This window comes from Panthera leo, chromosome A1, assembly GCF_018350215.1.
Source record: "Panthera leo isolate Ple1 chromosome A1, P.leo_Ple1_pat1.1, whole genome shotgun sequence".
Lineage (NCBI taxonomy): Eukaryota > Metazoa > Chordata > Mammalia > Carnivora > Felidae > Panthera > Panthera leo.
The window spans coordinates 66,699,796-66,714,582 of record NC_056679.1 but is presented as its reverse complement, the minus strand read 5'-3'; the positions used below and the strand labels follow the sequence as shown (position 1 = coordinate 66,714,582).

The following is a 14,787-nucleotide window of genomic DNA, read 5'->3' as shown; positions in this document are numbered from 1 at the left end:
TAGTCAAGGGGTCTTTGCTCTAGTCAAGCGGTCTTCGTTGCTGTCCCCCCGCCCCCCCCCCCCCCCCCCATTACTCCATTGTAGTCCATTGTACCATTTAGGAGAAGAATAGTCCGATTTCTCTGTAAATTAGCTAGATTTTTGTTTTTCCAGGTCATGCTTATTAGCTTCCATAAATAAATAGGAAATTCCACTAGGGCTCTACCGTGAAAACCTGCAACATGGAAGTCAGGTTTGAGGTGACATTTCAGTCCAGCAGAGCTCTGCTGCACAGGTTAGTTGTCGTTCACCTGTTTTTCTTCCTCTTCTCACTAACTTTGGAAAGTTACCTTTGGGAAATCTGATCTGACCTGGCACATTTGCTTACCTGGATGTAAACATCTCTCAAAGGTGTTAATTTGCTGGCTTGATTATCCTAAAAGGATTGTCCCCTCACAAAGAGGGTTAAACCAGTAGGCGTAAGCTGAAATTCCAGAAAGGTGGGAAACACCAATTTCTAGAATCCTGCTAGGTGAAGACATAGACATTTCAGCAGCTCTGAAAGCCCTCTGTGAACATTTGTGCCTTAGGCTCAGGCCCCACCTCCTGATCCCCGTCCTGGGAGAACACCAGGTTGGTGTTGTCACTAGAGTAGCTATAGTTTATAATAGTGAATGGTGTTGAGGGATGTATCGTATATATAAATGACTTGTCATTTGTCTACCTTTGCACAGCTTTGGTACAATTACTCTTTAGGAGCTTTGAGATTTTTTTTTTTTAAGATTTTATTTTTAAGCAATCTCTACACCCAGTGTGGGGCTCAAATTCACAACCCTGAGATCAAGAGTTATATAAGCTCAGGAGCAGGCATTGCTTGATTGTGGTAAAATATGCATGACATAAAAACTTCCCATTTTAGCTCTTTATGTGACATTAAGTACATTCACATTGTTGTGTGGCCATCCTCACTATTCATCTCCAGAACTTATCTTCCCAGACTGAAATTCTGTGCACACTAAACACTGAACTCCCCAGACCCCTCCCCCACAGCCATCACCTTTTTACTTCCAGTCCCTAACCCTAACCCCTGGTCTAGGTACCTCCTGTAAGTGGATTCATGCAGTATTTGTCATCTTGTGTCTGGCTTATGTCAGATAGCGTAATGTCTTCAAGGTTTATCCGTATTGTCAGAATTTTACTCCTTTTTAAGGCTGGATACTATTCCATTGTATGGATGTACCACATTTTGTTTCCCCATTCATCTGTCAGCATTTGGGAGATTTGTCTCCATCTCTTGGTGATTGTGGATACTGCTGCTGTGAACGTGGGTCTACAAATACCTCTTCAAGTCTGTACTGGCAGTTCTTTCGGGTACATTCCCAAAAGTGGAATTGCTGGGGTATAGGCTTAATCTTTTTGAGGAACTGCCGTGCTCTCTTCTGCGGTGGCCGCATCATTTTACGTTCCCACTTGATCATTGATTTTTCTCTTAAATTTGATTAAGAGGAGTTTTTATGAACTATGACATGTTGCTTGGATTAGTGTTTCCAGTTGGTGGTCTGTAGAAACAGCCCATGGTGGTCTGTTGAGGTTCCTCAAATTTCTAGGGCATTTTTTTCAGAACTTTGTAGCAAGTCATGGGATTGTGCAACACAGGCTGTGTTTTTGTAAAGTCACCAGATTGGCGTGAAGAACACAGGTTCCTCACCTTCGTGGTGTTTTGAACATTATACTTCATCATTTTAGAAAGTCCCTGCCAGTCACGAGTCATTTTCCCAGCATGGATTGCTATTACCTCTATGGTGGGACTAGTGGTTTACTTACCGTCTTTGTTCTTGGCCAAGACACAGAAAAGCAGGACATGTCCAGCTTCAAATATCAAGGGGCTACTTCCTCAGCTGAGAACACAGGAGGGTAGGTGCCAGGCTGGGGGGAGGATGGTACCTTCAGACGAGGTGTGCACGGATCAGAGGACAGTCTCCAGCCCCGTCACTAGTGGGGATGGATCTCTCATTTGCCAGCCTGACCTTGGCTTCAGGCCCAGGTGGAAGTGAGCCTGAATGTTACAGGTCTGTAGTCCTGGGGTGGGCAGGATGGGAGTCTCAGTAATCAAGACGGTCTTGGCCTGTGGTACAGAGAGTTTCTTGTATTGCAAAATGCATATGGCACAGAGGTTTTTACTGAAGATCTTTAGTCCGATTGGCTCTGGGTTTCTTGACTTTGTGTCCCTGTTGGTGGTTGGTTTGCTCTGAATGCCGGGTAAAGCCAGAGCTGGCACTTTTTGAGTTCATGGATGTTGTTTTTTGCTACTTGCTTCCTGGTGCAGACTGCTTACAGAGTTGGATCGGTTTGATCATATTTCTTCTTGTGGCTAAAGTCTTGTCTTCACTTTTTTAGTTACCCCAAAGGATGATTTGTGAGAGTATTTTTCTTCATTTGAACTTCTAGGATGAGCTGATTCCCTGCAAATATCCTGGTTTCCTTTTATCCTCTGTTGTGGATCTGTCTTGCCAGAATTTATATACAGTCAATCCTCATTATTCACAGACCCTGTAGTTTGCAAATTTGCCTACTTGCTAAAATTTATATGTAATCCCCAAATCAGTACTCGAAGCTCTTTCATGGTCATTTGTGGGTATGCACAGAGTTGCTAAAATTTTGAGTCACTAGCTGTCATACTGTAAATAAGTGCCTTTTCACAGTCTATTTATATTTAGTGCCTGTTTTCTGCACTTTTGTCCTTTTTGTTGGTGATTTTGCTGTTTAATATCGTCTCACATAGAGTGTGGAAGTGCTGTCTAGTGTTCCTGAGCACATGAAGGCTGTGATGTGCCTTGTGGAGAAAATATGGCACATACTACAGGAAAATGCCTGTCTTAGATAAGCTTGGTTCAGGTATGAGTTGTGCTTTTGGCGTGAGTCCGATGTTAATGAGTCCACAACGGACAGTAAATATGGTGTCATTAAATAGAAACACACAACATAAGGTTATGTGTGTATTGATGATAAAAATGTTATCAAAGGCTGGCAGGAACCCAAGTCTGTGTTTTCCCAGGAGCAATTAGGATTCACCAATTCATGGTCACAGTGACTTTATAGCACACACCTACCACAGATAAGGAGAGTGGACTACTGACATTTATGCAGTGCATCTCACGGGAGGGACATCTGTAGAGCAATCTTCTATGTAGAGAGATAATTTTACTTACCCCAAGTGTATTTTTAGTCATTTAAGTGGTATAGCTGTGTTTTCAGAATTCTGTAATTTGGAGAAAAAGACATGCTGCTTGTATCTATACTACTTAGATCACATAGTCTTTCTCAGTGGACTCTTCCCCTTTCTTCTGATCTTTTCCCTTAAGACCCTCTTCTCTTGACCATTTTACTTCTTCTTTCTAGACCCTTCTCCAGCTCAGCCGTATTGTAAGATCAGCAGTCAGGACATCAGGCACACTTTATTACAGACTCTGAGAAGGAAGTAGAAGGGGACCGGCCAGGAGGCAGAGTCAGCTTGCTGACTTCTCCTGAGCAGAGTCTGCAAGAAATGGAGCTGGAGTTAAAAAGCAAAAACCCCGTGCAGCAGAGTGTACTGGTTGTGAGAAGGGAAGGGTCCACCCCACTTGTTCACCTCCCCCTGAATTCACTCTCTACACTGTGCAAAGTTAGTCGGCATCTCAGCCACATGGTGTCATGTCCATAGTTCTCAGACAGAACTTTGTTTTGTTTTTGCTTAAAGCTAATTTTGTTTCAGTATAGACACCCTGCGTTTTGCTTTATATTTAGGCTGGATAATACGAGATTGCAGATATTCAACTGTTGAGGGCTTAATAAACAGCAATTTCATATGGCTCAATCCAGTATTTTGGCTATTAGTCTGTGGTTACATTTTCTTTCTGAAAATGTCTAGGGGCTAGCATCCTGAGAATACGGTCAGAGTGAAACTGCAGTATTAATGGAAATAGAGCATTCCTAAGAAGTATATTTGGTTGGAATTTCTGTTTCTCTTTGTAACATTCTGACAAAATTAGAATGAGGTAGTAATGCATCTTACATTGTTTAACACTTTAAAATCTTTTAAACATATTTCCCCCTCCATTTTCCCCCTTGGATATAAACTTGAGTTGGACCTGTGCATTTTGTGAAAGAAAAGTTCATCTCTAGGGGCGATTTGTCAGTGTTGTAGTTGGCTAGGGAAGAGCAGTGTATCCTCACCAAGACTTGGTATTGTCAGTATTTTTAATTTTAGTTATTCATGGGTATGTGTAATAGTATCTCATTATGGTTTTGGTCTTCACTTCATTGTTGAGTAATGATGCTCAGTATCTTTTTTTTTTTTTTTTTTTTCCAACATTTTTTATTTATTTTTGGGACAGAGAGAGACAGAGCATGAACGGGGGAGGGGCAGAGAGAGAGGGAGACACAGAATCGGAAACAGGCTCCAGGCTCCAGGCTCCGAGCCATCAGCCCAGAGCCTGACGCGGGGCTCGAGCTCACGGACCCGAGATCGTGACCTGGCTGAAGTCGGACGCTTAACCGACTGCGCCACCCAGGCGCCCCTCAGTATCTTTTTATGTGCTTCTTTGCTGTTCGTGAATCTTCTCTGTGAAGTATCTATGCAAGCGTTTGCCCCTTCTCTTTTATAGTGGGGTTTTCGTCTTGATGAATTGTGTGAGTTCTGTATATGCAGGAGGCTAGTCGTTTGCCAGATGTATAAATTGCCAACATTTTCTTTCAACCTGTGGCTTGCTTTTTTATTTACCTAATAATATCTTTTAAGGAATGGAAAGTTTTTGATGAAATCCTGTTTATCAGTTTTTGTGTTTTTTTTTTTTTTTTTTTTTTTTTTTATGGTTATCGTTGCTTATATTCTGTCTGAGAAACCTTTGTGTTTTATTCTGGGTGTTTTATGGTTTTAGATTTAGATTTTGGTTTGCATTCATAGTGTATTAATTTTTATATATAATGTAAGGTAGGGGTTGAATTTTATTTAATTTTGATATAAATATTTAGTTTCTGCACAATTTATTGAAAAAATTACCCTTTGGCCCTTTGAATTTAATTGGAAACTTTGTCAAAGATTAAATGACTATATGTGAATCTGTTTCTGGATTCTTATTCTATTCTGTTGATTTATAGGTCTATCCTTTCTCCAAAATGAAATTCTCTTGATTACTGTAGCTTTATAATACATCTTGAAATCAAGTAGTGTAAGCCCCCATCTTGTTCTATTTTGGTTACTTTGGTTATTCTAAGTCTTGTGTTTTCATAGAGGTTTTAGAGTCAAAAGATGCTATTTGGATATACATTGGAATTGCACCAAATTTTGTAGATCATTTAGAGAGAATGGGTGTCTAAATATTAGTTTTCCAAAACATGAGTGTGGTAATCTCTTTAAAATTTTTTTTTAAAATGTGTATTATTTATTTTTGAGAGAGAGAGAGAAGGACAGAGTATGAGCAGGGGAGGGGCAGAGAAAGAGGGAGACACAGAATCTCAAGCAGGCTCCAAGCACAGAGCCTGACTGGGGCTCCAACTCACGAACTCTGAGATCATGACCTGAGCCGAAGTCGAATGCTTAACCAACTGGGCCACCCAGGCGCCTTGGTGTATCTCTTTATTTAGATGTTCTTTAACTTCTCTTGACCATATCTTATAGTTGTCAGTATTGAGGTCTTTAGATCCTTCATTTAATTTATTCCTTAGTATTTTATGGTTTTTTTTTTGGGTATTATAAATGGTATTTTTAATTTACATTTTCCACTTCTTATATAGAAGTATAACTGACTACACACACACGCGCGCGCGCACACACACACACACACACAAACACACACACACGTTTTTTGCTTTGTTTCCTGAGACCTTGCTAAGCCCCATTTAATTGTAAATTTTTGGGTAGATTGATTAGGATGTCTATATAGATAATTATGTTGTCTTTGAATAGAGACAATGAGAGCAAGAGATTAAACATTCTCAACTGTGAGAGGTGGTCCATTTTCCTCTTTAGTCATGAAGTTTCTGCATCCTGACTTTTGAAGTCTCTCATTAGCTTTGTTGGCATTTCAAATTGAGTTGTAATTAATTAACCTTCACCACCATACACTGTTGTTACTTATGCTTTAAATATTCATTTCTTCAGAATTTAAAAGAAAAGGAACTATCATTTTTATTTGTCTAATGACCATTCTACTGCTTTTTGTTCCTTCACTGCCAAGTTTCCATTTGGTAGGATTTCTTTTCCACCTGAAAAAAAACATCCTTTAGCATTTCTTAAGAATAGGTCTACAAGTGATGAATTCTCAGTTTTTGTTTATCTAAAAATCTGTTTTTCTCCCTTGTTTCTGAAGGATATGCTGGCTGGATATCGTATTCTGGATTGATAGTTCTTTTATCCCTTTTAAGTATGTTAAGGGTATTGTTCATTGTCATCCGGCCTCCATTGTTTCTGATACGAGTCATTCCTCTTTTGTGTCTTTGTTTTCCTCCTTGTTTCTGTTTTCTCTGGCAGGCTTTAACATTTTATTTTATTTTTTAATTGATTTTTCAGGAGAGTGCTACCTAGGTGTAATTTTCTTTGTATTTATGCCTCTTGGGGTTTGCTGAGCATTTTGATCTTTAATGTGGTTCTTTTTTTTAAAAAGTTGAGAAATATTTGGTGATTATATCTTTTTTTTTTTTTCAGTTTATTTATTTTGAGAGAGAGAGAAAGTGTGAGTGGGGGAGGAGCAGAGAGAGGAGATAGAGAATCCCACGCAGGCTCTATACTGTCAGTGCAGAGCCCGATTCGGGGCTTGAACTCACAAACCATGAGATCATGATGTGAGCCAAAGTTGGATGCTTAACCAACTGAGCTACCCAGGCGCCCCAAGGCCATTATATCTTTTAAAATACTCTCCTCCTCCTCTTTTTTTTTTTTAATATTTTATTGTTTTTGAAAGAGAGAGAGAGTGTGAGCACAAGCAGGGGAGGAGCAGAGAGAGAGAGAGAGAGAGAGACATAGAACCTGAAGCAGGCTTCAGGCTCCGAGCTGTCAGCGCAGAGCCTGATGTGGGGCTTGAACTCACAAACCATGAGATCATGACCCGAGCTGAAGTTGGACACTTAACTGACTTAAGTCAGGCACCCCTAAAATATTCTCTTCTGATCTGTTCTCATTTTTTTCTCTTTCTTTTTAATTTTTCTCTCTGTTCTTCAGATTGGGTAGTTTTCTATTGATCAACCTGACTACTTTTTCTTTTATCTTCAAACTGTTACTAAGCCCAGTTTTTTTTTTTTTTTTCCCTTCCAGTTTTGTACTTTTCAGTTACAGAACGTCCACTTAGCTCTTTTTTAGAGTTTGTGTTTTTCTGTGGAGAATCTGTTTATTCCTATTTCTTTTCAATTCTTTGAACATACTTCCCTTCAACTCTTTAAACATAAAATTTTAAAAAATCCAATGCCTGGGTCAACTTGGGTTTGTTTTTATTCTTATTTATATATTTTGCTTTTTATTATGAAGACTGCTTTGCTTCTTCCTGTGGGTTACATTTTCCTGTTTTGTTTGTTTGTTTATTTTATTTTTTGCATGTCTAAGACTTAAGATTTATTGGACATCATGAATGCTACGGTATAAGTCTACATTCTGATAGTCTTTGAGAATGTTGAATTTTGCATTAATAGGTCACTTAGTGGCTGATCTCTTTGAACTTGGGTAGGCTTGATTTATGCTTTGTTAAGCTTACATTTTTGGAAATTCTATGGTGTTTTCTCTTAAGCGTCTCCAAGTTGGTGGGTCTCAACCTTCAAGCTCTGTGTCCTTTGTGGGTCCTTGTTAGGCCTCTGTATCTTTTCTTTCTTTCTTTCTTTCTTTCTTTCTTTCTTTCTTTCTTTCTTTCTTTCTTTCTTTCTTTTTTTTTTTTTTTTGCCTCTGTGTCTTTTCTAGGATGAGTCTAGAGCAAATCTGTTTTGTGGAAGAGATTCTCAACTTCACTACTGCATTTAGGGCTGTGTAATTTTTTATTGGGTGGGGAATGAAGGGAAGCTCATGCGTGTAGGATGTTGAACAGGAACTGTGGCCTCTACCCACTTGATGTCAGCAGCATCTTTCTAGTTGTAACAGCTTGTAAGGTCTTCAGACGTTGCCAGATGCCCCCTGGGGGCAGGGGATTAGGACCAAAATTGCCCCAGTTGAGAATCACTGCTCCAGAGTGGTCTTTAATTCTGAGACCTGTTCTTTCTGGTGTGTCAGCTGCGTACCAGCCTTGTTCATGATACGAAGGTTTCTCCACTCTGGCTGGGCAAGAACTCCAGTGCCCTAACTTGACCTTCGAGTATCCGTGTTCTGCTTGCTATTCTTTGCATCAGCTCTCTGGTGACCTGGGCCTTTGTAGCCCATCCCTCAGCTAAGGCCTTCCAGCAGCACCCCTTCCTCGCCCTGCCCCAGGACTTTGGGGACCCTTTCATTGATCCTCGAAGAATCTGACCTCTGACTCCTCAGCTCAGTGGGGCTGCTGCACTGTTGGACTTGAGCTCACTGCCACGGTTGAAAAATGGTCTCCCGGCTGAGAGCCAAGACAACGGTAGTGTTTACCTCTTGAGTGTTTACCTCTTGAGTGTTTCTTCTCTCAGGGGTCAGTCTTGCACCGCCCGTTATCTGGAGCCTGGAAACATAATTTTGCCCAGTCATGTAGCTGCGTATGGCAGAGGTGGGGGCTGGTCCCCTATCAGTTACTCAGCCATTTGTCAGAGCAGCTGTCTGCTCACGGCTTTTAATAGCTGGATGTTTATGGGCCTTGCAGCTGGGAGCTGTGTGAACACTGCAGGGCACGGTTAGGATCCCCTGGACGACATACCTGTTCAGCTTCCTTGCCGAGCAGATCAAGGGTGAGGCAGACATATGCTAGGCTGTGGGTCACTAAATTCTGTTATGAGTCATCTTTGTGCTTAACAAAAAACCCTCCAACCTGGGCTTAACCCCAGACCTACTCCCTCAGGATTAAGAGAAACCCTGGAAATCTGTATATTTAATCTGCGCCCCAGGGATTCTTACCATTAGGAAAATTGAGGAATCATTGTACTCCAGAAGGTGAAGGAAACGAGGGGCAGGGCAGCAGGGGCAGGGCAGGGCAGCGCAGCGGTAGATGGCCTGGGGGTGGGGTGGGTGAGGCAGGGGGAGCCTTCTTGGCACGTGAACAGGCAGCATGAATGTCTCCATTCCTTTCCCCGGGATTTATGCTAGAAACAGGACTTGATACTTAAGTTTTAAAAATCCAGTTTAATTTTTAAATTTTGATGTTGGTTGGGGCGTCTGGGTGGCTCAGTTCATGAAGTGTCCGACTGTAGCTCAGGTCATGATCTCACAGCTCTTGAGTTCATGCCCTGCGTCGGGCTCTGTGCTGACAGCTTGGAGCCTGGAACCTGCTTCAGATTCTGTGTCTGCCCCTCCCTCCCTCACTCACGTGCTCTCTCTTTCTCTCTCAAAAATAAATAAATGTTAAAAAAAAGTTACCAAAAGATTTTTTTTATGTTGTTCTGAAAATGTTTTTATTTCTTTGTTATTTTAAGGTATTTCTGTAGGTTTAGAGTTTTGGTTTTAGACCACGTTTTTCCCAGGTATTCAAAGGTAATCACTTTTGATTGATTGATTTTTTTATTTTTAAGTAATCTCTGTACCCAAGGTGGGCTTGAACTCACAACCCTGAGATCAAGAGTCACATGCTCTGCGGGGCACCTGGGTGGCTCTGTTAAGCTTTCGACTCTTGGTTTCAGCTCAGGTCATGATCTCACAGTTTGTGGGTTTGAGCCCCACGTCTGGCTCTGTGCTGACAGTGCAGAGCCTGCTTAGGATTGTGTCTCTACCCCTCCCCTCCCCCCCCCAAATAAATAAATAAAGTTAAAAGAGTCACATGCTCTAATGACTGAGCCAGCTAGTGCCCCTCATTTTGTTTTTTATTTTTTATCTTTATGCTTTACTTATTTTTGGGGGGTGGAGAGAGGCAGAGAGAGAGAGGGAGACAGAATCTGAGACAGCCTCCAGGCTCTGGCTGTCAGGGCAGAGCCCAACGCAGGGCTTGAACTCACGATCCGTGAGATCATGACCTGAGCCAAAGTGCGATGCTTAACCGACTGAGCCACCCAGGCACCCCTCATTTTGGTTTTTAAATGTTTAGTTGTGGTCAAATACACATGACTTAAAATCGACCACATTTACCATTTTTGAGTGTACAAGTCAGTGGCCTTAAGTACATTCACATCCTTGTGCAGACATCACCACTGTCCACCTCCGGAACTCTTTTCTTCTTGTAAAACTGAAACTCCGTACCCATTAGATCAGTTTCTCATTTCCCTCCCCCCAGCCGCTGGCGACCACCATTCTACTTCCTGTCTCCAGGAAACTGACTGCTTAGGTACCTCATGTGAGTGGAATCGTGCAGGATGGGTCCATGAGTGACTGGCTTATTTCACTTAACACAATGTCTTCAAGGTTAACATCATTTTTTTTTTGAACAGGTGCAAATCCTATATTTACTCAGTGTTCATTGAAACAATGACAGTTCACCCTGATCCTCAGCAGTGGTGATAAACTTTCAGTTGCCTGTGGAGGAAAAGGAAGGCATTTCAAAGAAGACTGTACCCCTCTCTGGTTCCCTGTGCAGAGCAAGCAGCTCTGTCTTGGTTATGTGTTGAAGACCTTGTTTCCTCCCTTCTCCTCCTCTGGGACTCATTAGTTGAACTGACCGGGTTATTTTCTTTGGTATCTCTGAGACTTAGCAGCCGTTGGTACCTGGCTGCTATTGGTTACACCCCTTGCCAGTGAGTAGGAGAGTGTGGAATTGGGTTGAGAGTGTGATGGGTTGCTTTGTGAGGGAGCATTTTCTTGCTCTGTGCACTTTTCCATTAGTCGCTTTGTGTGTACTGGTGATAGATAACAAGGCATTGCTGCTTTTAGTAAGTTTGGTTTTCAAAATGTATGCTGTGAAAGTCATGATTTAGACCGTATCTCCTCTCATTTTTCTCCTGCACGGATTGACTCACTTCCTGAAAGCTTCAAGCATGGTGTTTACAAGTAAATGAGTAATGCAACTAGTTTTGTGACCTTACAGAAGTGTGCAGTGTTGCTTAGGTGTGCTGTATATCCAACTTCCTTAAGCTCTGTACTTTGATAAAAGAAAACATTAGAGAAAAGGAAAATCCCGTTTGTAAAACACTCTTCATTTTGACGGTAAAATTATGCACCATGGATGAGTTCGTAGAGGGCATATCACTTCCCTCCTGTACTTTTGGTCTGAAGGAAGGCACATGATGAGCAAAATTTAGAAGCTTCTTTATAGACAAAAGAGTTCTAATTCTAAGTATAGTTGCCATAAAAGACTTAGCATATGGGGGCGCCTGGGTGGCTCAGTCAGTTAAACGTCTGACTTGGGCTCGGGCCATGATCTTGTGGTTCGTGGGTTTGAGCCCCACGTCGGGCTCTGTGCTGACAGCTCAGAGCCTGGAGCCTGCTTCGGATTCTGTGCCTCCCTCTCTCTCTGCTTCTCCCCTGCTCATGCGCTCGCTCTCTCTCTCTCTCTCAAAAATAAATGAACATTAAAAACGAATTAAAAAAAGACCTAGTGTATGGCCTCACGTATAAATTTTTAAGACTAAACATGCCACTTTTCAGAAATGTTTATGCTCACATTTTTTGTTATAATTTTTAGAAACAGAAAAGTGTATTAAAAGATATTTTTAAAAGTTGATAGAATTTTTTTCCTTCTATTGGGAATGTACTTCATTTTTATTTTCTCATTAAGATAGTCTCTCCTCTAACCCTAAAGTGCATGTTTGTAAGTGTGTGTGTGTGTGTGTGTGTGTGTGTGTGTGTGTGTGTGTGTGTGTGTTTGCTTTCCTTTCTCTCCTAGTTACTGGGTTTTTCATGCTCACCGTATTGTTACTTCTTCCTGCTGCCCCACCAGCTCACCTTTGGCACAACTCTTTGTGCTGCTCGTCTCTCTCTTCTCCTCTCTTGTTTAGGAAACCAGTCACATGGGGCTTCTCTTTCAAAGCAAGAAATTGGTGATGGAAGGGTGTGAGTTGGGGGGGAGTCTTTCATTATCTGGGGACGTGACCTCACTTTGAACACACTACCATAATTAATATAGCCTTACACATTAGGGGACTCATGGCCATTAGGGGTGATGAAGTCAGGGAATGTGGAGTCGGTCTGACCTCAGAGCAAATATCCCAGGCCTCCAAGTGGTTCTTGGGTTCCACAGTGGGGCCCTTGTGCTCAGGTCTTGTGAAGTCTGTACGTGTCTTTCTGGCCTCTGGACTCCAGTAGGTCACCATGGTCGAATGAAAAAGAAAAGGCCAGTGGAGCTAAAAGAAAGCTAAATGCCAAGGCTTGCCGAGAGCTTTCTGTATAGGTGAGCTGGTATGTGTGCCAGCCATGGAAAACCAGGCAGGAAGAGAAATAAAAGGCAGTGGAGCTCTCAGATTATAGACAGCAGCAGCTTGTTGATTTTGTGTGCATCTTGGTTTCCATTTCCTTGAATCTGTTTTCTTCTACAGAACCCCATGGGTTCATGGGGACGGAGAATATTAGGCTATCCCTGGGTCCTCCTCTCAGAAATGGAGTTTAATCTCTAGATTATGTCATCATGAAAGTCGGTGGGGCAGCATACTAAGCAACTCCAGGAAACAATATTGGAAAAACACAGGCAACTTTCTGCTTCAGATGAGCTCAGCATACTCCTCGCACTAGCTTGTTGTGATACCCAGTGTACCTGGAAACCGCATGGCCTGGTAGGCCCAGCTCTGCCGAAGGGCCACGAACCAGGAAGTAAACCCCAAATGCGACAGAGGTGATACAAGTACTTGATTTTTTGTTCTGCAATTCCTTTAGGTTCTTCCTCAGAGCCAATTTACTGTGATTTTTCCTTAAAACATTACAAAGCTGTATCCTAGTTTGGAAAGAGCGGTAGGTACTGGTGAGATGGTCCACTGAAGGGAAGCCTGGCAGCGGGGAACAGAACGGATTTGTGACGTATGCAAAACTCCAAAGGCTTGGCCATTTGGGGCGGTCGGTTGGAAGAGTGTCCTCCACACGTACTGAGGATTATTGACGTTGGGTAGGAGTCAAGTTGGTGATGAGGAATCTGCATCATGAGGAGGTGAACTACAGTTTCTGCTTTGAAGGACAATTAGAGAAGCGATAGTTAGATGTCCATACTTGGGTTTTGTGTTTCATTTGTACTGATGAACATAATTGAGAAAGAAGAAACTGTATTTTTCACATGAATGACGAATATTACTTATTATGTTTTTTTTTTATTTTTAGTTTTTAAATTTACTTTAGAGAGAGGGAGAGAATCCCAAGCAGGCTCCATGCTGTCAGTGCAGAGCCTGATACAGGGTTGGAACCCATGAAGTGTGAGATTGTGATTTGAGCTGAAATTAAGAGTCACATGCTCAACCGACTGAGCTACCCAGGCACGCGCTTGCCCCATCCTTCCTCCCTTCCCTTCCCTCCCTTGCTTCCCTTGCTTCCTTCCTTCCTTCCTTTCAAGTATTTATTTATTTATTTTTGGGAAAGAGAGAGAGAGACAGCATAAGCAGGGGCTGAGGGGCAGAGAGAGAGGGGAACAAAGGATCTGAAGCAGGCTCTACACACACAGCACAGAGCCCAATTTGAGTCTCGAACTCAGGAACAGTGAGATCATGACCTGAGCTGAAGGCAGATGCTTAACTGACTGAGCCACCCAGGCACCCCACCCCTTGACTTATTTTTAAAAAATTGATGAAAATTAATGTTCTCGCCCAGATTATACGGTTGTCTTACACTCCAGATGTATTTTCACGCCCACCCAGGGAAGGAACCAGCTGTAAACGGATGCGTGCTCACATGTAGTTTGCATTCCGCAGTTGGCAGTGTTGTTTCTAATGGCCACACATATTCTAGCATAACCGATAATTAGATGGTTTTCCAGTTGTTTATATTAACAGATGTAGTGACCAAACCAATTAGATGGTTTTCCAGTTGTTTATATTAACAGATGTCAGTGAATGTGACCAAAGTGAAACCTTTGGAGACATCCTTAATTTTTCAGGGTATATACATCTCAAGGCTTTTGAATGCCAGATTTCCTTCCAGAGTTGGTAACTCTTTACAGTCTCTCTGGTGAAATGAGATGGCCCCACACCCTTGACAAAGATTGGATGTTCTGGTTATTATTATTTTTTTTGTCTTTGCCACACTTCCAGTTTCTAGATGAAAAATTATACTGCTCTGTTTTTTTAATTTACATGTCTGAGTCAGAATGAATTTGAGTATTTGCAAATTTTCATTAGCCATTTGTTTCCCATAGTGAACTTCCTGCACATATTCCTTGTCTCCCTTTTTTAAATTGGTAGACTTTTATAATTCTTAATGATACTAGGTGTTCTTGATTTATTATGATACTATTCTTGGGTCCAGAAGATGGACTGAGACTGCAAATACTGATTGTGGTTTCTTTTGTTTGCCTTCTATTGCTCTTATGGTGGAACTATTTTGTTTTCACAAGGGAAACAAATTTAACCAAATAATATCCTCTTATAACCTGTCAACTTAAGGAAATGTGGAACCAAAACATTAGCAGAATGATGACGCATTAGTACGCATTAATTTGTACATTGTTTTTCTCTACACCGGATATGAACTGTTTTTAAACTATAATGCATACAATTTATCAGAAACAAACTTCAGTTTTCTACATTACGAAGAAGAGTGGTAATTTTGCTTCATTAGAAGAAAAAATACAGTGTTCTCTGTGAGGCATGAATATGCTCAGCTTATTTTCTCATCTGCAA

At 41.6% G+C, this 14,787-nt stretch overlaps 1 protein-coding gene across 13 annotated transcripts in view; it reads left to right on the top strand.

Moving 5' to 3' along the window:
- Positions 1 to 14,787, top strand: part of ABCC4 (ATP binding cassette subfamily C member 4) — a 284,608-nt gene that overhangs the window by 84,980 nt on the left and 184,841 nt on the right. The window contains exon 1 of one of the 13 annotated variants that reach the window (XM_042929198.1): positions 1,761 to 1,893. The exons of 11 other annotated variants lie outside the window; for them this stretch is intronic. Coding sequence is in view for 1 of the 2 variants with exons in the window: in XM_042929187.1 (XP_042785121.1) it covers positions 2,040 to 2,048 (9 nt within the window). In the remaining variant the exon portion in view is untranslated. Of the gene's footprint in view, positions 1 to 1,760; positions 1,894 to 1,917; positions 2,049 to 14,787 lie in introns of those variants that run through there. One more of the 13 variants, XM_042929187.1, reaches the window with a different exon arrangement.